Raw genomic sequence first — 26,079 nt, 5'->3', positions numbered from 1 at the left:
TCATTAAAGGGCAACTGCAAGCACCATAACCACTACACGTATCTTGGCACCATTCTACATTAAGCAGTCAAACTGTTTTCGAATTATCTGACACTTTTCTGCCCCCTCTAGATACCTAGGGTATGGAAGTCCAGCCCCTCCCTCGTCAGATATTAATCTTCAAGTGCATTTCTGCCATCAATTCTGTCAATCTTTGGAGCAGATACACACAGTAAATTAATTTAATCTAACATGGATGACATTTCTATATGTAATGAGGAAATAGAACTTCCTATTTAGCTATATCTGAAGAGGAAGTCAAAATGTGTGTGTCCAGAGGTGTCAAACAGTTAAAAAAAATGGTTTACCTGCAACAGGAACCTTGGCACTATAAATATTACTATGCACTTTAGTATTTATGGTGTTTAGAATGTCCTTTAACTAGATCAAAATCTATGAGGATTTCTGAGCCTTTCCATGTTTTCAATCTTTCTATTTTTGACATTTGTGGAGATTAAGGAGGAGTCTTTGAAGAAGCTGACTTTTAGTTACAGTTACATTCCTATCCTCATTGCTATCTCCTTTATGGTGATTGAGGGTAAACAAAATGTATGTTCTTTATTTTATGATCTTGCGAGGATCTAACGGCCTTGTGAGATTTGTCATGGTAGACCTCAGTTTTGAACTCTCATGCACACGGTTGCATGTTTTTTATTAAATGGTGTAACTAACACCATACCGAACAGGGCAAAACTATCCAATGACGTACAGGGCATTTTTAAATACAAAATCTAGATTGTTTACGCTATTTAACAATGTCCAATTTTTACAGGCAAGGTTCCAAATGAGCCTGAATTTGGTCCAGGTGTCAGCAGGGCCAAGCACTGGTGCATGGCTAAAATTTGGACCCCTTGTAGTAAATAGGGGGTCATATTTTAATTTTTTACATTTTAATGTGGCAGCTGGCTACCAAGCGCATTGCCACTGGTTATTGAACTATTTGCCCACTTACTGCGAGTGCTGCCTGCGGACAAATAGCCCTTGAAGTTAGCATTCAAAAAACAAGTGAATGGGGGGGCGGAGCCTAACCAGCGAACTGGCAAGACGTGTGCAGCAGGAGCTCCTGCCACACGGGCGCTGTTAATGCCCACCTGTCGAGCTATAGGGCACAAATCCTCCTACCAGTGTGCCCATGACACGGAGGAAGCCTACCGGAGCACACTGATATCAAACTCGACGCCCGGGATGACCGAGCACCGCAACGGCAGAGTGGGGCCTGGCTCGAGAGGAGGCAGGGAAAGACGGACGCTTTCCCGCCAAAGGCAAACAGCCGCAAGCGACTACGAGTGCTTACCCCCCCCTATGGACCGGTGGGGGAGATCCCGGTCCCCGCCGGGCGGGGAGCCCCATACTCGACACCACATGAGTATGCCTGCAACTCCATCACGCAAGGTGGGAGCTGGGGCACCCAAGATGGCGGACATAAGCGCATACAGAATAAGCAACAAGCAACAACCCGCCAAACAAGTCCACGACACACTAGTAAGTGACCCAACCGGTGGAAAACCGCAGCCGAAACTCCGGGCCACGCGGCCTATAGAGTCACAAAACAGAAGAGGCACAACCAAGATGGCGGCCCAGCACAGGCCCCATACAAGAGGCACATACCCCAAGCGACCGATACAGCCCATGGAGGCGTTGGACGGGCTATATGAAAACTTCTGTGCAGTACTCCACAACTGTGGAGCGACATACTACCAAGCAATGAAAGCAGTGGCCCTATGGATGCGCCCGGCAACCAGGCGCCGCCATTATGACGCACTACCGAGGGCCCCAAGAGCAACCGCCCTGCGGGGTAACTACAATCAACCAGAAAAGCGGGACACGACTATTGGACGGGCAGGTAAAATCACCCGTTCCCACACAAGCAAGGACAAAAGAGCCACACACGTCCCACGTACACCCACCTCACCAGACCCAAGATTCAGAGCCAAACGCGGCCCACAGCGGCCCCACAGCCCCCAGACCCATGGCTTAAAAACACCGGCCCGTAAACTGACCCAAGACCGAAAGGGCGAAGTACGCTGCCTCCTTCAATCAATAACCCTGGAGAAGCCATCAGCCCTCAGCAAGCACCTACCTACCACGGGAGTCGGTTGACACCGGACTGAAAAAGTGCAGCCGCTGGCGGCAACAACAGCCGAGAGCCGTGCAATATTTACAGGACTGAGTGTTATTTACCTTGAGGGACTCTACTGCTGTATGCAGCACAAGCAACCTTTATTGTTAGTTTACACATGCCTCACACGCTTAGCCAGCCATTGTGTCACGCTAGGCTTTCCCTCTTGAGCCTGCACCCTTTTAGACCCCCTGCCTAGACCCACAGCTCAACCTGTTTAATGTGCCAGTACAAAGTGCACCTTCCTAACACACATCTGACAAACAAGACAATATACAGGGAAAGTGCTGAGGAACAAGGGACCTCACAATAAGGCTGACCAATTTAATAAGCCACTCAACAAACAATCACCATCACACACACAACTCACTCGACCAGTCAGCTGTGCGGCTCACCTACTTGTCTAGTCTGCATCTCATGCACCATCTTTACCCAGTTAAAAAGCACATATAGTCAGCCAGTACAGCTTGCTCTCGCATCACATGTTTATTTTTACTCCATTGACTATTGTTCGTTTATTTTTTCTTGACTAGCTTAAAAAAAAAAAAAAAAAAGGTGCAACTATATCTTATGCCACAATTGTTTAACCGTGTTTTAGCCCGATACATGCTAATGCTGCTGTGGCAAAGCATGAAAGCTTGTAATAATAACTCTTGCACGAAAAAATAAAGAATTAAAAAACAAACAAAAACAAGTGAATGATAACTTATGAACGTGCATTCAGCCGAATGCATTTGGTCCCAACTTTTTGTAAAACCAGTGCTTTATGAATATTTAGAATCCTACTCTTTATATAGGGTTCCTATTAGAAAGACATTGATTTTAATCCAGACACCAAATGCATCCAGTCGATTGTTGCAGATTCTCTCAGACTCGATGAATCACGACCGTATTTTTCTTTAGCAAATATTAGAATTGCTATTAAGGTAAGCATTTGTCCATTTTCACTGGATTTTATCCATGCAGACACAATCCAGTGTTTAGTGAACTACTCTGTCGATCCTCTAGAACAGTGGTTCCCAACCCAGTCCTCAACTACCCCCTACCACTCCAGGATTTAGGGATTGCCAAATTGTGTCCAATGTGTTTTTAGAAAGGAAAAAAAACACCAACACTTTAGGACAACAGGGTAATCCCTAAATCCTGGACCGGTAGGTGGTACTTGAGTACTGGGCTGGAAACCCCTGCTCTAGAACTTATGTACACCACTAAACAGCAATTGCAGACATCACCTGCTATAACCAGGATTGATTAATGCTACCGATTTCAGTTTCTCCATGCTTTTAGGATGAAAATAAAGAGAAACTGCCCAAATGGTGCAACATTTTTAAATGTAAAATAATTATCAACTCCTCGTTTGCTGCATTTTATAGTGATACAAACAATTATTACAGGCTTAGGGAAGAAATATCCAGTACTTTTCAAGGAAAGTAGCTGAAGTTAAACTAACTGTTTTTACTGTAGTAGCACACATCGGAATTCACTGCGAAAAAAGTATGTGTATGTGAAAAATGGCAGAAAAATATCAATACAAATTACAACATATTTTGACAGAAATTGGTGATAAAACAGCCCTAGGAAATGACTCAAAATAATCAATTTAAATATTTCCTAAATTGCCTTGCTTTTGCAAATGTTAAACCATTATGGGGTGTATTTACACATTAAATTTTTTTTTTTTAAAAGTCAGTCTTAAATGTTCACCAAGCCCTAGAAAAACTGCACACACTAAGCGTTGTTGTACTTGCGGGACATAGTTGAGCACAATTTAGGATTTAAGTAACACACTCCAGATCATGATGTTCACAGGTAACATTTGTTATGTGTGTAAAAAATTGGGCATAGCTGAACAGAAATTGGAGAATTTGTTTGCAGTAATTTACATTCAGATTATAAAAATGCGACATGTGTGAATGAAAACACACAATCCCTCAATAAGAGAAAACCAATTACAACAATAGCAGGCATTGGTGATAAAATGACAACGTGAAACGTGGCAGAGAACTGAGCAGTGAGATTTATCTATATACCAAAACTGCTTCATTAAGCTAAAGTTCTTTGGGTGATTAGAGTATTCCATTAAAGGAACTAGCAAAGTTGAGTGCCCTAGAACGCACCAAGCAATCTCTTCTGACCAGACGTCACAAAAATAATATAAACGACCAATCTGAAAATAAAGGAACACTATAGTGTTAGGAATGCAAATGTGCGCAGGTTAAACAGTATTACTTTCCTTTTTTCCCCATCTTGCGCTGATCTCTCTGCAGCTGGCACTGTCTTCAGTCATGACGATCTTGGCCAATCGCTTAGGAAAGCATTGGTAACCTAGTGCGCATGCGCAGCAAACACCGCGCTGCACCAATCAGGTGGTTTCTATAAGAGAATCTGATTGAAGTAGCCGAGTTTAATTCTGTATTTCTGAAGACGCGCCTCTAGTGGTTGTCAGAGAGACAGCCAGTAAAGGCATTTAAATCTTGCAATGTTCTCAACTGCAGGGTTAAAATGAGATTAAGTGGTCTGGGTGTCACTGCCTGTAGTGTCCCTTAAACTCAAGCATGTGTAGGATTACAACATTTTCTTCACTGGGAATTATCAATACCTAAAAACTTGGCTTCATAACATTGTCCATAAATGGATATTTGACCATAACTCAATTTATAGTTCTTTAATTATTAACAATCTGTAATTGGGAGGTATAATATTTACATATTACTTGGTATTACCATTTATTATTAATAACATCTCTCGAGATAAAATACATTGTGAGCTATTAAGACAGGCGCTGTGCACAAGGAATATAACGCCTGCTGGGCCTCTCTATTCCTGCTGGCATCATGTCACTTTTAAATAACGCTGATTTTCTAATGCAAATGAATAATGTATTGCGGCTCTATCACAGTTTCAGTATATATTTTCTCATATTCAGCATTACCACGATGTGACATTAATACTAGATGTGGATTATTGCCTCGCTAATTGACATATTCCATTTTTTTTTCTTTTTTTAACAATTTTTTTCTACTCATCGGCAATCTGTTGTATTCATATTTAATTAGATTGGAGGCCCTCTTAGCTTTAGTAAAGTTTAAGAACGGTTTAATTCCAACACAGGTCTCCGCCGGGCAGGTACAGCGCTGATTGTCTGAGAGTGGTCAGCTGGGACTCTCAGCCAATTAGTGACTCCCCATTCACTAGACTGGATGCAAACAAACGTACATTTTGCAAGTCAGTTTAGTGAACGGGGTGTCACTGATTGGTTGAGATGGTCTCAGCCCCAGCCAGGAGGCACTCTGCACTTCCTGTAAGTGAAAATTCATAAGTCGAATGCTCCAGAGGAGGACCGGAGACCAGCAATAAAGGCAACTTTGGTGCCATGTATATGAAGTTGTTTTGGTGCCTGGAGTGTCCATTTAACTCCACATATGCATATTTTAATATTATTATTATTTCCTAACATAAATAGCAAGAAAATCTACAAAATGCAAAATAATTAATTACCGGAGAAACCGAATATTTCACGTACCTCCCAAAATTCTGAGGCAAGACACTGTTGTGTAGCCCATGGAACAGCGCAGTCAGGGGAGTGGGCCTTGACAGAGCCAGGAGTAGGCAGGGGAGTAACCAGTTAAAGGGGTGTGGTTATTGGTAAATGGGGGTTGGACTATAGGAGTATATTAAGCGGCCATTTTATGACTAAGGGACATTTTAACTAAACTGACACTTACCTGGTAATTGTTTTTGGCAGGTCTGTGTTGGTTTTTCTTTTGTCTTGCAGATCATGGCATCAATGGAAGAAATCCTGGAGGGAGTGAGAGCTGCTGTGCGGGATAGAGGACTGGCCTGGCTTCACGAGCAACTGGGGGCTCAGGGTCCCCCCCCTACAACCCCTGCGGCGGCTGCACGGCGTTCCATGAGGAGGGCGAGACCGCCCCAGCGGCTGAGCCCGGGCATGGAGCCTGAAGTCGGCAGACGGAGGAGCCCGTCAGCGGAGTCTGTTGGGGCCCTGGATGAGGTAGCGGGCCCCAGCGGAGTGGATGTACCGCGGCCGGCACCGTCGGTCCGACGCGGTGCTGGCCGGGCGCGGGCAGCAGCTAGGCCGAGGCCTACCACGCGGTGTGCGCCCCGCCGGGAGGCGGCAGGCAGGTCGGTTGCGGCTGGAGCCAGGACCCAGAGCAGATCGGATGGTGGAAGCAGTGAGCGGTTGCAGCCCGGTGAGTCAGGGAATGGCGCTGGGGCTGGGCAGCGGGCGGGGGGCAGAGCGGAGGCCTCTAGTGATCAGGCGGTCCCCCTGATGGCAGGGGGAGCCCCTGGGCAAGGGGACACATCGGGGGCGGCCTCTAGTGGGGCCAGGTTCAGCACAAGGGACGCAGACGGCGGGTCCGCTCAGCCAGGTACATTGGGGCCGGCAGGGCCCGCGGCTTTAGCAGACAGGAAACGCCAGGATAGACAGGCGGAATCCCCAGTTCGCAAGGCGGCCCAAAAGGGGCCAGGTTCAGCAAGTCGGGATAGCTCCCAGGACTCAGCTCAGGGCATGGAAGCAGGACGGGCTGGGAGAGAGCGGGAGGGCCGCAGGGGCGGCTCCCGGGGACCGAGGGGTCTCTCGCGGAGCCCTAGGCCGCATCGCAGCAGGGAGCAGCACGGCGTCAGTGCCAGGCATGACAGGAGGCAGGCTGACGGGTGGAGGGGTAGAGAGAGGAGCAGGTCTGCAAGCAGGTTTAGCAGAAGGAGATCGGCCTCAAGGGACCGGAGGTGGAGGCAGCGGCGCAGTGCGTCTGGGTCATCAGGCAGGAGCTCGCCAGGTCAGCGGCGCAGTGCTTACGGCCGGGAGGGCCAGGCAGGGAGACGGGATATGGTGCGGAACTACAGGCAGGAACATAAGGAGGTTGGGCGGGTATGTGATCATGTGGACACACTACCCAGGTGTCGTTCTCCTTGCAGGTCTCGCAGCACTACACCCGCGGTCCTGAGGCAGGGCCAGGCTGACGGGAGTCGGCGCCAATTGGATGCTCCGGAGCCAAGCATGGCGGACGGACGGGAAACGAACCCACGGCCTTCTGCGGCTTCGGGCTCAGGCGGTGAGTCAACTGTTACACCACACGCAGGAACACTATTGAATTGCTTAAAATCTTTCTTAGATTCATGGGCGGGTGGGGAAATGGCTTCACCTCAGTTTGGGAGAGTGTGGACGTGTGAGAAAGGCCAGGGGTTACAAGGTAGGGCCGTGGGCCCAACGCTGGATAGCGAAGTGGGGTTATCTGTGTCTGAAACTAGTAAGGAGTCGGGGGACAAGGTAGGTATTGGAGGCGAAATTACCGACGCTGCGCGGCAAAACGTGCACGTGTCTTTTTCGGGCCCATTAGGTTGTCATCTGAAAATGGACATCAAGGAGAAAATTTGGAAGGGTGAGTTTGTGGAGGTTTTTTCCTTGCTCCCGCTGGAGGAGTTTTTAGACATGAAGGAGGAGGACAAGAAGGACGCAAAGAAGGAGGAGGAGGAGAAAAAGCGTAGGTATCGGAAGATTCCTAAAACGTTTGGGAACTGGCTGCGGGCCTTCTGTATCCTGGCCAGCGTGATAGGGGAAAAGTCGCCGGATAAATGCTCCCAATTGTTTTGCTACCTAGATGGGATTGGGGAAGCGTACCGGACCTATGGCGGGGTCGCCTGGTGGCGGTACGATGAGCAGTTTCGCCAGAGGTTAGCGGCGAATCCCAGCATGCGGTGGGATCAAATGGACCTTCCCCTCTGGATGCGGCTCATGATGGCGCAAAAGGCTGCGCCCTTTCAAGGGACGGCCGGTGCGGCACCTGGGGGACCTGCATCGGCCGGGCAAAAGAAAGGCTTCTGTTGGCTCTTTAACGAGGGCCAATGTAAGTGGGGTGCGTCGTGCCGGTTTAAGCACGAGTGCTCAGGTTGTGGGGGTGCACACGGAGCCAGCCGGTGTTTTAAGCGAGGTAAGTCTGCACCAGGAGCGGGAGCCGTTGGAGCGTCGGCCCCCTCCGCTGCCGCGGGGGGCAACCCCGGTGAAAGTAGGCGAGATGCTGCCGTGGCTAAAACAGTACGGTAACCGTCAGGACGCGGAATTCTTATGGCACGGCTTTACGGAGGGTTTTTCAATACCGTTTCAGAGTAGGGATGTGGGGAGGTTATGCAGTAACCTCAAGTCGGTGGGTGAACACCCGGGAGTTGTGAGGGACAAGTTGCTGAAGGAGGTGCAACTGGGTAGGATGGCTGGGCCGTTCGAGGCTCCGCCGCTGCCTGACTTGAGGGTATCCCCGCTGGGGGTAGTCCCCAAGAAGGAGGCGGGTAAGTTTAGGTTGATTCATCATTTATCATTCCCGAAAGGGGCGTCAGTAAATGATGATATCGATGAGGCCCTGTGCTCCGTATCGTATGCATCATTCGACCATGCTGTCGAGTTGGTTCGGAGAGCAGGGCGAGGGGCTTTGATGGCGAAGGTGGATGTGGAGGCAGCATTCCGGCTCCTTCCTATCCACCCAGACTGTCACCATTTGTTAGGGTGCCTTTTTGAGGGTAAGTTTTTCGTGGACCTGTGCCTACCCATGGGTTGCTCCATTTCATGTGCGTATTTTGAAAAGTTTAGCACGTTCCTGGAGTGGGTAGTGCGCAGGGAATCGGGCGGGGGTACGGTGGTCCATTACTTGGACGACTTTCTGTGTGTGGGCCCGGCTGGGTCCGACAGATGTGCCCAAATACTGCGGGTGTTCCAGAGGTTAGCCCAACAGTTTGGGATTCCTCTGGCCGAGGACAAGACAGTGGGCCCGACCGAGTGTCTGAGTTTTTTGGGGCTGGAAATCGACTCGGTCGTGGGGGAATGTAGGCTGCCGGAGGAGAAGTTGAGGGTGCTCCGCCAGCAGGTGCACGCGATAAAGGGCGCTAGGAAAGTTACGCTGCGGGGACTGCAGTCCTTGCTCGGCAGCCTTAATTTCGCTTGTAAGGTGATCCCTATGGGAAGAGTTTTTTGTAGATTGCTGGCTAGGGCTACCTGTGGGGTCCGTCTGCCGAGTCATTACATCAGGGTGTCGGTGGGTATGAGAGAGGACTTGGACATATGGGACCGCTTCCTCACTGAGTTTAACGGTCGGGTGTTTTTCAGGGATGTGATGAAGGCATCTGGCGAAGCCGGGCTGTTTACGGACGCCTCGGGGAGCGTTGGCTTTGGGGCTTACCTTGGGGGCAGGTGGTGTGCCGAGGTTTGGCCTGAGGCTTGGTCCGAGAGCCCCTTGATTCGGAACCTCGCCTTTTTGGAGCTTTTTCCAGTTGTGGTAGCGGTGTCACTATGGGGCGAGGAGCTCAGGGACAAGAAAGTTATCTTCCACTCTGATAATATGGCAGTGGTACAGGTAATTAACAGTCTATCGGCTTCGTCCCTGCCAGTGGTTAGGTTGTTGCGGCAGCTAGTGCTCTTGTGTATGTCTTGGAACATTGTCTTCCGGGCACGGCACGTGCCGGGCCTGCTGAATGTGGTCGCTGACGCTCTGTCTCGTTCACAGTGGGTGCGGTTCCGGGAAGCAGCGCCGGACGCACAAGCGACAGGGCAGGCATGCCCGGAGGAGATGTGGCGGCTCGGGACGTTGTGCTTGGGCGATACATAAGGAGCTCACTGGCGCCGGGGACTTGGACCGCTTATACTAAGGTTTGGTGTGAATGGGAGGAAATGTTGTCCCAGGCGGGAGCAGGCGATTCTGTAGCTGGTAGGTTGGACACGCTGTTGTGGCTTCTTTGCAGGTTGGTGGCAGGTGGGTCATCCCCTTCTAGGGTGGAGCGCTACATGTCTGCGTTAGCCTTCCTGTTCAAGTTTAACGGGTGGGAAGACCTGACCAAACATTTCTTGGTAAAGCAAACTTTGAAGGGTCTCAAGAAGGGCAGGAGGTCTGTGGATACGAGGAGGCCTGTGTCCTTTGCCACCCTTCAAGGGTTGGTGGGGTTGTTGAACGAAGTGTGTAGTTCGGCATTTGAAGTAACTGTGTTCTCTGTGGCTTTCGTGTGGGCTTTCTTTGGGGCTTTTCGTATTGGCGAATTGGTGAGCGCCAATAGGTCGGGGGCATCGGGCCTCCAGTATGAGGATGTGGCTATAGAACAGGACAAGGTCGTGATTTGGCTCCGGCGCTCGAAGACGGATGTCTTCGGAAAAGGTAAGAATGTTGTCCTGTCCTCACTACCAGGGTCCCCGGTGTGCCCGGTTGCGTGTGGGGACGTGTTTTTACGGGTTCGCCCGCAGGTTGGTGGTTGCTTCCTGATTCACGAGGATGGGAAGGCGCTGTCGCGCTTTCAGTTCTTGCGAGTCTTCCGCATGGGGTTGACGAGATTGGGCTTGCAGCCCGGACAATTTGGTACGCACTCCTTCCGTATCGGGGCTGCGACTGAGGCGGCGCGGCTCGGGCTGGGGGAGGAGCGGATAAAGCAGATTGGGAGATGGGAATCCATCAGGTTCCGTGCATATGTAAGGCCGGAAAGGTTGGTGTGAATGGAATGTTGTGGATGTGGGAAAAGGGTGCTCTGCCGGTTAACTGAATTTGTTTCCTTTCAGGCTTGGTCGCTTGGCTGGTGGGTCACTCGTTTGTCTACTGGGCGGAGAAGAGGGCCGCAGTTCGGAGACAAGGCACACAACTGGGTTTTCTTCTGGACACAGTGGACCTTCGGTGGTTTGGTTTTAGGGGTTTCAGCTGGCAGAGTATAAGTGGTGAAATTTTTGGGATGTTGTCCAAGGGGTTTGCCCCGGATATACTGTTGATTCACGGTGGGGGCAATGACTTAGGTTTGGTCCCCCAGAAGGTGTTGGTCAGGAGAATGAAGAGGGACCTGGACAGGGTGAGGGCTCTGGTCCCAGGAGTTACAATAGTTTGGTCTGAAATGGTGCCGCGGTTGAACTGGAGGCATGCCAGGGACCCGGCGGCTGTGGCACGTTGCCGTGGTAAAGTAAATAAGGCCATGTCTGTCTTTATTAGGAGACTAGGGGGGGTCCCAGTGAGGCACTTTGAATTGGAGGGCGGGTTGCCCGGTTATTTTAGGCGGGATGGTGTGCACCTGTCGGATGTGGGGTGTGATCTACTAAACTTAGGATTCCAGGAGGGTATTTCCAAAGCCCTATTTATGTGTGGTGGGGGTCGCTCGAGACATTAAGGGGTCAAGTCTCTTGCTATGGCGGGATAGGGCTTGGGTAATTGGAAGGTAGGAGGAGTATAAATTGGTTAGGCTGGATTAAACTGGAGTGTGAAATGGTTTGTGGGTTCGAGCTCATCGGTGGCTCCGAACCAGGTGGTGTAGGGGGGTCTCGGTACACCCCTACAGTTTAAAAAGTTATGGATATGGGGCCTCTTTGGTAGGCCATATGTTATGTGTTATTGGTTATTTATAATGTTATTTATTGTTATTGGCGGGGTCATTGCCGGGGGTAATTTATGTACGGTGGGGGGTGGAGGTATATTTACTTTTGTGGCAATGACCCCAATTTGTTACCTTGTTTATAATAATAAATAAAGCTGTGGACTTTTTTATTCCAACAGAAATACGGTGTCTGTAAGTTATTGGGGGGTTTGGGGTAAACAGCGCACCTGCCGAATAATCGACTGTGCGCATGTCATGTAGCCCATGGAACAGCGCAGTCAGGGGAGTGGGCCTTGACAGAGCCAGGAGTAGGCAGGGGAGTAACCAGTTAAAGGGGTGTGGTTATTGGTAAATGGGGGTTGGACTATAGGAGTATATTAAGCGGCCATTTTATGACTAAGGGACATTTTAACTAAACTGACACTTACCTGGTAATTGTCCCTCCCACCCTCCCTGTTGTTTTGGAGTTCCCGTTTGGTCACAGCGGCGGGATAGGGCTTGGGTAATTGGAAGGTAGGAGGAGTATAAATTGGTTAGGCTGGATTAAACTGGAGTGTGAAATGGTTTGTGGGTTCGAGCTCATCGGTGGCTCCGAACCAGGTGGTGTAGGGGGGTCTCGGTACACCCCTACAGTTTAAAAAGTTATGGATATGGGGCCTCTTTGGTAGGCCATATGTTATGTGTTATTGGTTATTTATAATGTTATTTATTGTTATTGGCGGGGTCATTGCCGGGGGTAATTTATGTACGGTGGGGGGTGGAGGTATATTTACTTTTGTGGCAATGACCCCAATTTGTTACCTTGTTTATAATAATAAATAAAGCTGTGGACTTTTTTATTCCAACAGAAATACGGTGTCTGTAAGTTATTGGGGGGTTTGGGGTAAACAGCGCACCTGCCGAATAATCGACTGTGCGCATGTCATGCGATGTTGAAGGACTCTGCCCATGGATTGAATACCTTGGCAGCACTGTGCGTAGTCGTGTATCTATTGATGTGCTTGTGCTATGTTGATTGGGGACATTTACCAGGCATCATCAGAACACCAAGGAACAAACCCAGAACAGAGGGACAGGACCCCAGATTTGGTCAGTCCTTAAGAATTGTGAGATATAAATGATTTTTTTGCGAATATGGAGGAACACCAAGCACCATAGCTTTCCCTGTACGGACAAGTCACCAGTAAAGCTCAGTGATAGACATATGTACAGTAGGTTATTGCATTATCCTCTGGGGGAATCTTGCACAGCAGATAATTAACTTTGCTGAGCAATCAATCCCATATTATCTTGAAATAAACTGTAATTTTGATCAGCTGGTGAAATGCCAGGTAAATAAGCCTCTAGTGCAGTCATCTGGTGCCTCTGGTGGAGTAATGATGACATTTGTCCAATCCAATGATTGTCATTGAAAAGCACTGGGGATATAGAACAGGGGTAGGCAATCTTCAGAACTCCAGGTGTTGTGGACCACATCTCCCATAATGCTGGCAAGGCATCAAGGGAGTTGTAGTCCACAATGTCTGGAGTGCCAAAGATTGCCTACCCCTGATATAGAGGCTTCAATGTGAGAAGCAATACGTGCATCTGCAACATCACACTGGGCATGATGACAGACAATGTGACCTTCAATTTTCAAAAATATTAAAAGGTTACACCAACCACGTATGCTTTTAGAAGTGGTCATGGTAGTAGGACCTATGTGTGCAGCATTTCTGCTTGGAACGTTTTACCTGCAGCAATATATTCATTCTTGTGCCGGGGCTAGATACACCCCCAGCACATGTAACTTAGGCAGCCCGGAAGAGATACATAGCGAGCTGGCGAGAGGCATGGTCACTCTTGCAGGCATCACCAAATGGGAAGCCGCTATTTCCACTCACTCACTCACGGTTTCCTTTCTTTTTCCCTCATTCACTCCCTCTTTAATTTCTATTTCCCTCACTCACTCTTTCATTTCTAGTTCCCTCCCTTCTGCCTCGGCCTCCTTATATTTCTAATAATTCCTCAATTTTTTTTTCTAATCCCCTCCTACATCCCAACTCATGCGCTCTGACCTGGTGAGAGCAGTCCAATCAAACGCTTCTTGCTAAGGGGAAGATGTGATGTCGAAGGGGTGCATGGAAACCAGCGTGGTGAGCTTTTCCCAGCACTATATTGTACAGGTACAGTTATGGCTGCTCACTGTTTAAAAAAATAAACCATAGTATCCCCCCTCCCGAGCCGAGCGAGTGGGGGCTCTAGTCACCGCCACATGAGGACAGGTTAGAGAGAAAGGATCTGATATATGAAGGAAACACACCTGATGCAAGAGACTCTCAGCTGTGGGATTACTCACAAACCTAAACTATTTTTGCACCCTACTTGTGAGTTTCCTATAATTATGGTTGAGTAAATAACCCCAAGAAGAAGTGCAACAAGGCATGTGGATCCCTGGGTTTTTTAAGTAAACCCCATTTTAATTTCTAATAGCATGTTTTACAAATGAATTTGCAATATCAAATAGGTAATATAAAATGCCAGCAGACACATTATTAAGGTATGCAATATGGTTAACATAACAAACTGGCCTCGACAGTTATTTGTCACTATGTATTAAGCAGCTAAGAGTGAGCATATAAACATGTATTTTTTTTTTTTATCAGTATGAGCTCTTTCCATACAGTATTATAATTTAACAAATTACTACAATGATTGATGAGCTGTTGCTCCTAGCATGCTTGCCTAGTCCATTGCCTACGCCATAGGTGGCAAAGAGTCAGTCCGACCATATCTCTTACTGAGCAGGGCCTCAGCAGCACCACCAACGAGCAGGAGTCAGGGGCACAGTAGTCCAGCACCACTCCAGTCTGCCAGATGTGACAATGTTGTCATGAAACATTGACCTCAAAACGGCGAGTTGCAGCAGTGGCCCACTCTCTACAAAGGGATCAGGAACTGCTAAAGCTGCGTAATATATATTTTTTGTTTGTTTGTTTTTTAACACCACAGGGTGCCAGGGTGCCACACTGGTTCAAGTATCGCCAGAGCCACCATCAGATGGCACTCAGTGACAACTGCCTTCCTCTGAAAACCCCTCGCTTACCCTGACCCCCAAACAGACTGGGCAAAGGATACCACAAGAAAAAAAAAGTTGAGACATAGACTGTCAAACAAAGGCAGGAAACAATGTCCCAGCAAACAGTAGTGAATTTGGTGGGACAGTCTTGCATATTGTGGTACTGTCCCAGCAAATGTAGGGGACCAAGATTTCTAAATGCAAGAGGGACTGAGAACGAGGAATGCATGCAGCACTTCAGTAACAATCCATGCATGGTCTGCTTCATGGAGCATGCTGTTAGTTAGCCTTTGACAGTGTCAGTCAGCCTTTGACAGGTGGGTATGGCCCATTTGATGACTGGACATGCCCCTTTGATGACCAGCACATCTCTTGCACTCCTGCTTTCTTCTATTTTAAAGATGGCAGACATGGGTTTGCAAGATGAAGGGAATAGTCAATAAACAGTGAATTGTACTGAATTGAAAACCAAATTGCAAAATGTAGTCCTCTGTAATTAAGTTGGAGAATTTTTACAAATCAGCATTAAAGGACCACTATAATGCCAGGAAAACATACTCGTTTTCCTGGCACTATAGTGCCCTGAGGGTGCCCCCACCCGCAGGGTCCCCCTCCCGCCGGGCTCTAGGGGGCGGAAGGGGTTAAACGATTCTCCAGCGCCGCGCGGGGAGTTCTCCTCCTCTCCGCCTCCTCTCCTCCTCCTCGGCTGAATGCGCATGCGCGGCAAGTGCCGCGCGTGCATTCAGCCAGTCTCATAGGAAAGCATTTACAATGCTTTCCTATGGACGCTGGCGTCTTCTCACTGTGATTTTCACAGTGAGAAGCACGCAAGCGCCTCTAGCGGCTGTCAATGAGAGGCTGGATTAACCCTAATATAAACATAGCAGTTTCTCTGAAACTGCTATGTTTATAGAAAAAAGGGTTAATCGTAGCTGGACCAGGCACCCAGACCACTTCATTAAGCTGAAGTGGTCTAGGTGCCTATAGTGGTCCTTTAATGACCTAAATCTGGCAGCAGCTTGAAGGTTTCAGTGTGCAAAAACACTTTACTACATTTTGGTTTATTGCCGGTACACGCCAGTCTCAATTCAGAAACACTTCATGTCCCTGCAGGCTTAATAACACATGCCAACTGTTAAACAGAGAGCTGGGAGGGTTTCCTTCCTCACCCCCTTTAAACTATAGTTTTAAAAGGAGTACTTGTCAATCAGATGATTTAAATGCTGCTCTATGGCGTTTATTGATGTGTCCAATGTTTCTCAATGTGAAGCAACTGATTGGACACAAGTCATCAGTAATGATGACTTCACAGGAGGCGGATCCGAGCAGCAGTTAGGAGACTTTCCCAGTGATAGATAGATAGGAGTTTTTTTGAAATTATTTTTGGTGTGTTCCATTATTCAGATTAGATTGTTCCACACCCAGTATCTGAAAGTTATCACTTTCAGATATAGAACATGAATACTTCAGGCCTTCACACATAGCTCCAGCAATACTGCCTCCACAACCAATAGGCAGAGGGATAGCTTGGTATTCTTGGCTCCTGTTGCTGTGGAATCTGCTGCAGTTTTGTGGTTCCTCATTGTGCTGTAGATTAAACTGAATTCATCTCAAGTAAAGAGAAGTCTGTGTTCCAGTGCATTAAATAAAAACTATTGTGATATGAAAAAAAAAAACGAAAGGAAGGGTTTAGCTAGGAATAACGAAGAACCACTCCTTGACCCAATTGTCCATCCAATTTCTATGCATTTTGTTCCAAACTCATTACAGATGAACAATTCAGCTACCAAGGAAATAATAAAATACGTGATTGGGGTCTAATTAATTAACTGACAAAGAATAGCAAAAACCTGTTACTTTTTGCATATACCCTACCCCCACCTCCCTTCCTTATTTATACTCTGCCGGTTTGCATTGTGAAACTGATAAAGAATGCAATGCAAAGCCCGATGGCACGTCTCCCAGTCACTGTCACTTGTCAGATTCTGAACCAGGCACCTCTGCTTTGCTGTCCCCATTGTAAAAAGAACTGGGGACGGTGGGGGGACTGCTTAGAGGAAAATGCAGACAGCAAGGGGGGGGAAGACAGATTGTTTTGGAGAGGGGAATATGGATTATTTTATGAAACAGAATAAAACTATTGCTCACGGAATCCTTGTCTTGTGAACTGCATTGACAGTTTAGATAGCAATAGAAAGGCCTTTTGGCTAATCAAGCCTGCTTTATTCCACTACGCAGTTTGCAGCAGGTGACATTAACAAGGCGGAGATGACCTTCGATCCCTGTCTTTTCTATATGGAATAAAGTATGCTGAAGACATAAAGGAAAGAAATTAACCTGTTGTAACCCTTCCCAACTACAAGACGGTTGACCACTGTGCTGTTTATAAAGGAACCCATACAGTAAGACTTATTTTCTTCCTACATCTCTCTTCGATTTTTCTAAGCATCTGTGTTTTTAAATCATTATTGTAGTTTTATTTTTAACACTCGAGAGATTGCAGTTTGTATCATCAATCAAAAAAAAAACAGTTTTTTACTTATTATTATCTCTTTTTGTTTTTGCACAATCTGTATCTTGTCTTTGGTTGAATAATATGACTAATACATTTTTTTTTTTAAACTGGCATTGCTGAAAATACCGTATTTATCGCTGTATAACACGCCCCGGCGTATAACACGCACCTCATTTTAAGAAGGAAATTTCCCCCCCTCCCATAGTGTTCCCCCACCCTCATCCCATAGTGTCCCCCCCTTTCCATAGTATTCTCCCCCCCATAGTATTTTCCACCCCCTCCAATAGTGTTCCCCCCCTCATCCCATAGTGTTCTCTCCCCCTCCCCTTGTCTCATAGTGCACTTTCCCTCCCCTTGTCCCATAATTACTTACCTGTCTTGAAGCGTGGGCCGGCTTCACAGCGCGCACCCCGGTACAGGAACTTAAATTTCAGGTTCCGGTTTCCGGTGGGACTGAAAGGAAGTGTGCACACTGAGTGCGCACTTCCTTTCAGTCCCGCCGGAAACCGGAAACTGAAATTGAAGTTCCAGTACCGCGGTGCACGCTGAACACCGGCCCACGCTTCAAGACAGGTAAGTAAACCTTCACATTCGCTCCATAAGACGCACAGACATTTCCCCTCACTTTTGAGGGGGAAAAAAGTGCGTCTTATGGAGCGAAAAATATGTATATCGGCGTATAACACGCACACATCATTTGCCCCCTATTTTAAGGGAGAAAAAGTGCGTGTTATACGCCAATAAATACGGTATATATCTGAAAGTGCATGGCAACATCATTAGTCTGTATTTCAACTTTGAGTTTGTGTTATAATAAAATACAGTCACAAATTGATCATATTTTTCTATTCTTTCTCATGGAAAATATCGGAGACAAGATGTTGAAGATTAAATTGCTATAGGCAACATAGGTTTAAATATTTTTTTCATATATATATATATATATATATATATATATATATATATATATATATATATATATATATATATATATACATATACATACACACAGTACATAACTCGGGGTTGGCAACCTTACTATTGCACCCCCTCTACCTCTTTTCTTTGATCATGCTTCTGACCGACAACATATGCCTAGCGTCAGATATCTAGAACTGCTAAAGAGGCACTGACCAGGGGTGAAATAAATCTAGTAACAGTGGAACTACCGCAGATGTGGCTGGTGGGGCTGCATCAGATCCCACACGCTAAAGAGTTCCATCGGATGGCCCCTGCAATTAGGGCAGATGGTACGGCTGCACTAGGGTCCAAACACTAAAGTGTCTGCCAGTGTTTCTATCTGTTTGTCTGTATTAGTGCATGTGTGTCAGTGTTTGTATCTCTGTATCAATCTATGTGTCTGTGTAACTGCCGCTGTGTCAGTGTGTGTTTGTGTCTCTGCATGTGTGTCAGTGTGTGTATATGTGTGTACATCTCAGCATTCAAAACACCAACACTACACACAAATACACGCCTGCATTCAAACATCAACACTACATTAAACCACACCTCTACACTTACACACACCCTACATACAAACATATGCTTACATTAAAACACACAAACACTGCTTACTGCTAAAAACAATCCTGCAAGGATGGGAAAATGCTGGTTCGCCAGCTGACAATGCATTGTGGGAGTTGTACAACAGGTGTGGATCTACCTTTTGCCCACCCTTCAATAAAGGAGGGAGGGGAGGGGGGGCAAAAAAATGTTTTTCACCAAGGTCCTCTAGATTTGGCCACTGTCTCGTAATGTAAATTTTAAGAGATAATGGGAAGTTATGTGTGGTTGGAAGATGGGAATGACAAAAGAAAGGATCAGAAACCCAAGATGGATGAGTAGTATGGAGAACTTTTAATCCAGATCACAGGGAAGCAATGGCATGAAAGAGGCCCATTTTAGGGGCTGTAGCACTGGCTCTCTGTGATCTGGATTAAAGTGTCTCCATATTACTCCCTTATCTTTGAGTGCCTGTTCATTTCTTTTGTCATTTGTGATGCAGATATGGTACCCTGGATCATTTGGTACCAGGTAAAGACTCTTTAATTTACATGTTTGCCAGTTCTACTTTGCAGAACTAAAGGGAGAGAAACCATATCCCCCCCAGTTTTCCCACTGTCAGCAAGACAGTCCTGATTTGGTGGTCCTGTCCCACTGTCCTGCTTTAGTTCCTCAGTGTCCCATATCTGGCGCAGGCATCACTAGATGCATTTGCGTTGTGAACCAGACACTAGGACCATGAAGGAAGTGCTTCAGCAGTGCTCCTTGCATGGACCTGAAGGCTGGAGGTCAGCCAAACAAATTGACAGAGGCACAGCCACCCCTTTATGGATGGTCCCAACCCTTTTCCATATAAGCCCAAGGGTTTTTAGATGAACATTGTGAGCGTTGCTGGTGACAACCCTCTCAGGGCCCCACCCATCCTTTCCCAAGTTCACATGTTAGAAGATAATAATTTTCTGTGGTACACATGAGCACATATTAGTATTTATATGTCACTGATCATGCATCTAATCCTGGTCATACCGGTGCTGCGGTCAGCGCTGTGTTGGATCACATGGTCACTCTGGTGTACCCACTCTCCGTTGCACTTGAAGTAGATCTGTGTGGCTGGGGTAGCTTTGCAGCTCAAGGTCACTGGCTTGTTTTTCACAATAAAGACATCCTCTGGCTCCAGAAGAAAGTGTGGCAACAACTCCCCTCCTTGGCCTCCCATACCTGCCGCCCCTGGCATTGGCATTGGGAAAGGATTCACCGACCCCGGACTCTGCTGGCATCCTGAAATGACAAGACATGCATTGCAGTGAGAAAAATGCAACCTCAAACATCCCATCATCTACTGCCATATCGGAACTATTGGAGTTTGGCCTGCTTCACGTCCTCTAATCCTTTCTCCATTATTCCTACAAGCCTCGGGCATCACTTTTTTATTTTTTATTTTGCTTTATCCATCTTACTATTGATTTTCATGTTTTTAAGCAATGACAAACGTTGCATTAAAAGACGCAATAAACAAGTGGACATTAAATTAAACTATATCCGTGCTACATGTTCACAGACCAATGACTTAAAAATGTTTTTACTTTTTTTTTTTTTTTAACTCTTTCCTCTGTTTACAGTGGAATTCACAATGTATTTCCTTCAACACAGCTAATAGTACTTAATGACTGATTTGTTCAGAAAACAACATTAAAGAGATGTTGTTACAAGGACAAGTATAGCCCGCTATGTCTCTGTTACAGAACTCTTATGCTATAATCCTCTTTGGGGACAAAAATATAATTTGTTACAAAAGGGATTTTGTATAATGCTAGCTTGGACCAAGATATGTAATTACATGCTGGGCTTGTGCATGTGTGTGTGCACAGGAAGAGTCCTTGGTTTGTTAGTGACATGTAAAACAGAGAAGACAAAACAGTACAGGGAGCCTCTGCAGTACTAATGTCACATACTTTACTGTCAGACAGATTAAAACCTTAGATACCAACTAGGAGAAATTATATTATCCATAACCCCTTCGCTACCGACTGAGAAAATATTAGCGCAACATTTATTTGAAGCAAGGGATGCATATCTAGCATATAAACATATTATAACACAGAAATTTTGTGTGGATATTAATTTGCAGACAAATGTAAAAGTTGAAATTATTAAAATAATTTAACCAATTTTTATGTTTCACACTTATTTCGTCAGCCGTTATAAGTATATTTGGTAAATGAAAAGCTGTAGACAGTAAATAGTGTCCTTTATCCTGCAATATTTCACACCGAGTCTGAAATGTTAGTATAAAGACAAAAATAAATGTGTTATCACATAATACAGTACATGTGACAACATTAGATAAATAAAAATGGTCAAACAGTTTGCGTACAGGTATTTGCAAGGACACTGAAGGCATTACTAGCAGTGCGGCTTTCTGAAAATGACAGCAGATTGTAAAAATAATGTCTGCATCTGAGCATTATGCCCACATACAGTAAATACAGTTAAATCATATATTCTAGAATAAAGGTATTTAAAACTGCTCTAGCAATATTATGAATCTCTGGACTGCTAATGTAATACTGAGTATTAGACTGTAAAAAAGCCATTCCTCCCTCCTCCCTTACTGAAGTAATGATATGATGAAACATTCTCAGTAAGTTTGCAGGAATTATATCAGTAACTAGTGGTGCTGGCAGAGAAATTTGTTTCTCTACAGGCTGGTAATCATCAATTAGGGTGAATGAGGCTTTATGGACTAAATTTAATTCTGCAAAATACATTCAAATGAATTCTGTATACTGTACTTGATTTAGGTAATCAAGTGGATAGAGCAGTGGTACCCAAAAGGTAGATGCCCAGATGTTGTAAAACCTCTAGCCTTTAGAAACATCTTAGAACACTTTTTTGTTGAGTCATTGCTGTTTATTGATGTTGAAATACAATTCTAATTAATTTGTTTTTGATTTTTTTTTTTTATAGATGGCACAACAAAGTATTAACCAATATATAGAATAAATACATTCTTTGTGTATAATATTACAGACATTTTTCTGTTCAATCTCTATATGTTCAATATACATACATTCATATTTAGTATGTCACAAATATTATTTTTTTCACTTTATATTGTACCATTTTGAATGTAGTTAAATATATACACTTACAAAAGATATATGAAAAAAAAATATGAAAAAAAAATTAAATAAAATTAACAACCAGGGTTAAGGACAGAGGCGGCTCTCTAATTAGGTGGTTTAGAGCTGCAGACCATGTGTCTCGCAAGAACTGGCCAATCAGAGTGTTGCTGCGGGTTACCACAGCAACACTCTGACGGTTCTCGCGATATACATGGTCTGCAGCTCTGCGGAGCTGCAGACCGGATGTAATGGCCATCAGACCACCAGGGAATAAAGGTATTTAGTACCCCCCCTCCACCCATCACCCCCCTTCTCAATATCACCCCTCCCTCTCACATCACCCCTCTCTCCCTCACACCATCACCCCCTCAATATCACCCCCTCCCTCTCACCATCACCCCCTCTCAATATCACCCCCTCCCTCACACCATCACCCCCTCTCAATATCACCCCCTCCCTCTCACCATCACCCCCCTTTCCCTCTCACTATCACCCCCCTCTCTCCCTCACACCATCACCCCCCTCTCAATATCACCCCCTCCCTCTCACCATCACCCCCCTCTCAATATCACCCCCTCCCTCACACCATCACCCCCTCTCAATATCACCCTCTCACTCTCACCCTCACCCCCTCTCATCCCCTCTTGCCCTTACCCCCTCTCACCCTGACCCCCCTTTCACTCCTCTCCCTCTCACCTGTACCCCCTCTCCCTCTCACACCCCTCTCACATCACCCCCTAACACACAGGATCACCCCCCCCCCCACACACACACACACACAGCCTCCCCAGACACACTGTTAGCATCCCCTCACACTGTCACCTCCCCACACATTGTTACCCCTCCCTACACTGTCAGCCTCTTAATGCATCCACACTAACATTAACCACTCCTAATCCTGTTAATCTCACCACCTCCTAACTCACCTGCCCTCACTCTGCCACACTCACCCTGTCACATTAACCCCCCTTAATCCTGTCACACTCGTCCTTTCTACCATGCCACCATTGCCATGTCTCTTCGTCATCAAACCATGTCATACGATCTCTCCCTCATTCTCTCTCACAACTCCCCCACCCTGTCCATTTACCCCCTTCGCCCTGTCACACTCTCCCTGCCACTGGTACCCCTTTACTCACATTGTCAGTCACCAGCTGAAGACATTCATCATACACACACTGTCAGGAAACATAGCTTTGCCATAAACACAGTGCACAAAGGCTACAGGCAGACCCCCGTACACACAACACACTTCAAGCAGCTACCCCATACACATAGGGTCCCAGAAAAAAACGCATACATTCACACACAAGGATACTCTCTGTCAGACAAACTCTCAGGCATATACACAGTTAAACTGTGCATCAATGTGTATATGGGACAGTGTGCATGTATTGCAACTCTATTTTTTTCACTTTGGTGTTAGTAGGGCCTCATGTTTGAGTTTCGCCAAAGGACTCATAAAGTCTAGAGCCGCCTCTAGTTAAGGATCACATAATTCTAATGATTTAAACTAAATAGGCATTTTAGCTTTTTCTTTTTTTTTTTTTACAACAATTTATATTTAGATCCAATAATTGCCTCTTATTTACGTAAATGTGAAATGATACTCAGTTAAACTAGGTACTTTCTATGTTAATTGTTTCTCCTATTCCCTTTACCTTAGATTTATATTCTAACCATGGCCTCCATATTAGAGTAAATTGGGATTTCCTGTTAGAAGAGTATGCGGATAATTCTTCCATGTGTTTTACATTCTCTAATCTATTTATCCATTCGGCCATGGTCGGACTATGGGTTGTTTTCCAGTACAGAGGTATCAATGTTTTAGCTGCTAATAATAAGTATGGTAAACATGTTAATAATTGATATAGGAGTATGTAGTAATAAAATCTTAGAACACTGACATTCTAAAACATCTATTGATCTACCTTTTGGGCATCCAAGTCTTAAAGGGGACCTGTCAATTCTCAGGTTTTTTTTTTAATATGATGTTTTCTCATCCTTATATTTAAGAGGTGTGAAAAATAAACTTGAATGCAGAAATCCACTCCTGTAAATTGGCATCTCAATTTTAGCTCCCTGACAGTGATTATTATAAACCTTAATGTTTGCACCTATTTAGTTCCACCCCGACACCCCTCTTTGGCTGAGATAATCAGAGTTGACAATCTAAGCCAATCCAATGCTTTCCTATGGGAGGTCAAGTCAGCACTGGCGGAGCTAGAAATAAGGTGAGTCTTTACTAAATTTAAAGGGGGCATAGGGAGGTTAAATAGTTAGTATTACAGTATAGGAACACTTTGTGTCCCCAACTCTATAGTGTTCCTCTAATATACATTTAAAAGAAAATGGAGCATTTAATTTAAAAAATGGTGAACGCCAGTTATAGATGAATTTCAATGTTTTATTCAATGGTGTAAATTCCATACAAGTGACACTTCCACTTTAAAGGAATCCCCAAAAATAAATCCCATATCACGCTTTTTTACGGCAACTCATATTAAAATATTTACTCCTGTAGTATTAGAGTAGATTTATTTATTTTTTTAAGCAAAAGTCGTCACAGGACAGTTGATGTAAACATTACGGATTCTATAGAATAGGGTGAGTCTAAATTAAAGGGACACTCAACTGCCTTAATAAAACGTTACAGTTCTCTTGTCTGCTGCCTTTGCAAACGCTCTGTCCAATCACATGCATCCCAATGTGGCTCAGTGAGAAATCTTTGCATTGAGCACTAGTCTTCCTCTTGAGTTTAGCTCCACTGAGCAAACCAAACCAGGATATAAAAAAGGACTGGTTATCCTAACAGCCAGAGGGGTGTAACCAGGTTAATTTATAAAACTGACGGTTTCTTTTGAAATCTGCAATTTTTGTGAAATTAAGAAATAGGGCACACTCTTCCCGCATTTTAGCAAGCGTCCCTTTAATATTAAATAATTTAATTTAAAAATATAGTTTTTATTCCAGTTAGACTGAGAATAATTACACTACATCTTATAGCCAGATTTCAACTGAACTTAATTCACAGGAGAAAAAGAAGCTTAAAGGGGCACTGAAATTGAGGAGGCTTTTTCTTAAAAGATCCCCTATATCCCTGTGTTAGCACTCCAGGGTTGAGAAAGTCATGCATATCTAAGGCATCAAAACTCTGCTACCTCTATTCCAATGCACCACTAACCTCCATTCTTCAGCTTGCTGGAGCTGTCACCTTTGTACATTTTCACAAGTGATCTATGGAAGACACTGTAAAACTACACAGTAGATCTTCTTACATATGCATAAGAAATACCATAGGCATACATGTTCAGAAGATGCTTGTTCTTATCAGCGGGAAATAGAAAGATGTGGGAGCAAGAAGCTTATTGAAGTTCCTCCTTTTTGTTACATGTTTCCATTAACATACATATACACATGATGACATAATATGTACTTGGCTATATATGGCCTAGATCCTTTCAGTAGAAATGTTTTACTCTGCTTACAAAATAGCAGTTATTCCCATAGATGTCAGTGGAGGACTTGCTATTCAGTAAGGAGAGTAAACAAGAGAATCCAGCCTTTTATCTATATAAGTGACTGTGCCACATCTTATTAAAAGTTTTCATTTCTGTAATATATTGCATATTTTTATTTTTATGTAACTTGCTTCTAAGGAATTCATTCTCTTGTTATATGTTAATATGTCATTACTCCTATAAGTAATGTGCGCATTTTTAGTTTTATACAATAGTTGGTTACCAACATCTAAAGGATCAGATCATCACCATTATCATAAAGTATAAATGCATATGTATTTAGTAATCAGCAGTGGCGTACACACGATCTATAGGGCCCCGGGGTGCAAAAACTGATCCATCCCCCCCCCCACCCCCGGTGGTTACACCGCGCGGGCCGGGCAGCAACACATGGAACCCAGTCGCAGGGGTCTGCAGGGAAGTCGGGCCCCCTGGAGTGACGGGCCTGTTCGCAGCTGCCACCCCTGTATGTACACCACTGTACACACACACATACATACAGACACACACAGAGACACATATATACACACACATACATACATACATACAACCACACATACAAGCACACATACACATATATACAGACACACACATACACATACAAGCACACATAAATACAGACACATATATACACACACACATACATACATACAAACACACACACACACACATACACAACATATTTTAGTCACCCTCCTGTTTCCTACCTTTTAGATGCAGGAGGGTGACTTCCCTGGGGTCCAGTGATGGCTCAGCCTGATAGAAGTCAGAGTTCCCACTATGACTCCCTCTTCTCTTCCTCCCGCGCGGCTCAGTCTGATAGCTGGGAGGAGTGACCGGGGCAGTCAATTTCT

General features: G+C 45.4%; 1 protein-coding gene across 3 annotated transcripts in view; it reads right to left on the bottom strand.

Annotated features, from left to right (window-relative positions):
- The window catches only part of UNC5A (unc-5 netrin receptor A), a 296,264-nt gene that overhangs the window by 75,931 nt on the left and 194,254 nt on the right, over nucleotides 1-26,079 (bottom strand). For all 3 annotated transcript variants that reach the window (XM_063447287.1, XM_063447288.1, XM_063447289.1), the window contains exon 2: nucleotides 19,606-19,857. In XM_063447287.1, the coding sequence (XP_063303357.1) occupies nucleotides 19,606-19,857 (252 nt within the window). The remainder of the gene's footprint in view (nucleotides 1-19,605; nucleotides 19,858-26,079) is intronic.

The sequence above is a fragment of the Pelobates fuscus genome, chromosome 3 (assembly GCF_036172605.1).
Source record: "Pelobates fuscus isolate aPelFus1 chromosome 3, aPelFus1.pri, whole genome shotgun sequence".
Lineage (NCBI taxonomy): Eukaryota > Metazoa > Chordata > Amphibia > Anura > Pelobatidae > Pelobates > Pelobates fuscus.
Note: the sequence above shows the minus strand (reverse complement) of the source record. Positions and strands in the feature narration are given on the sequence as shown.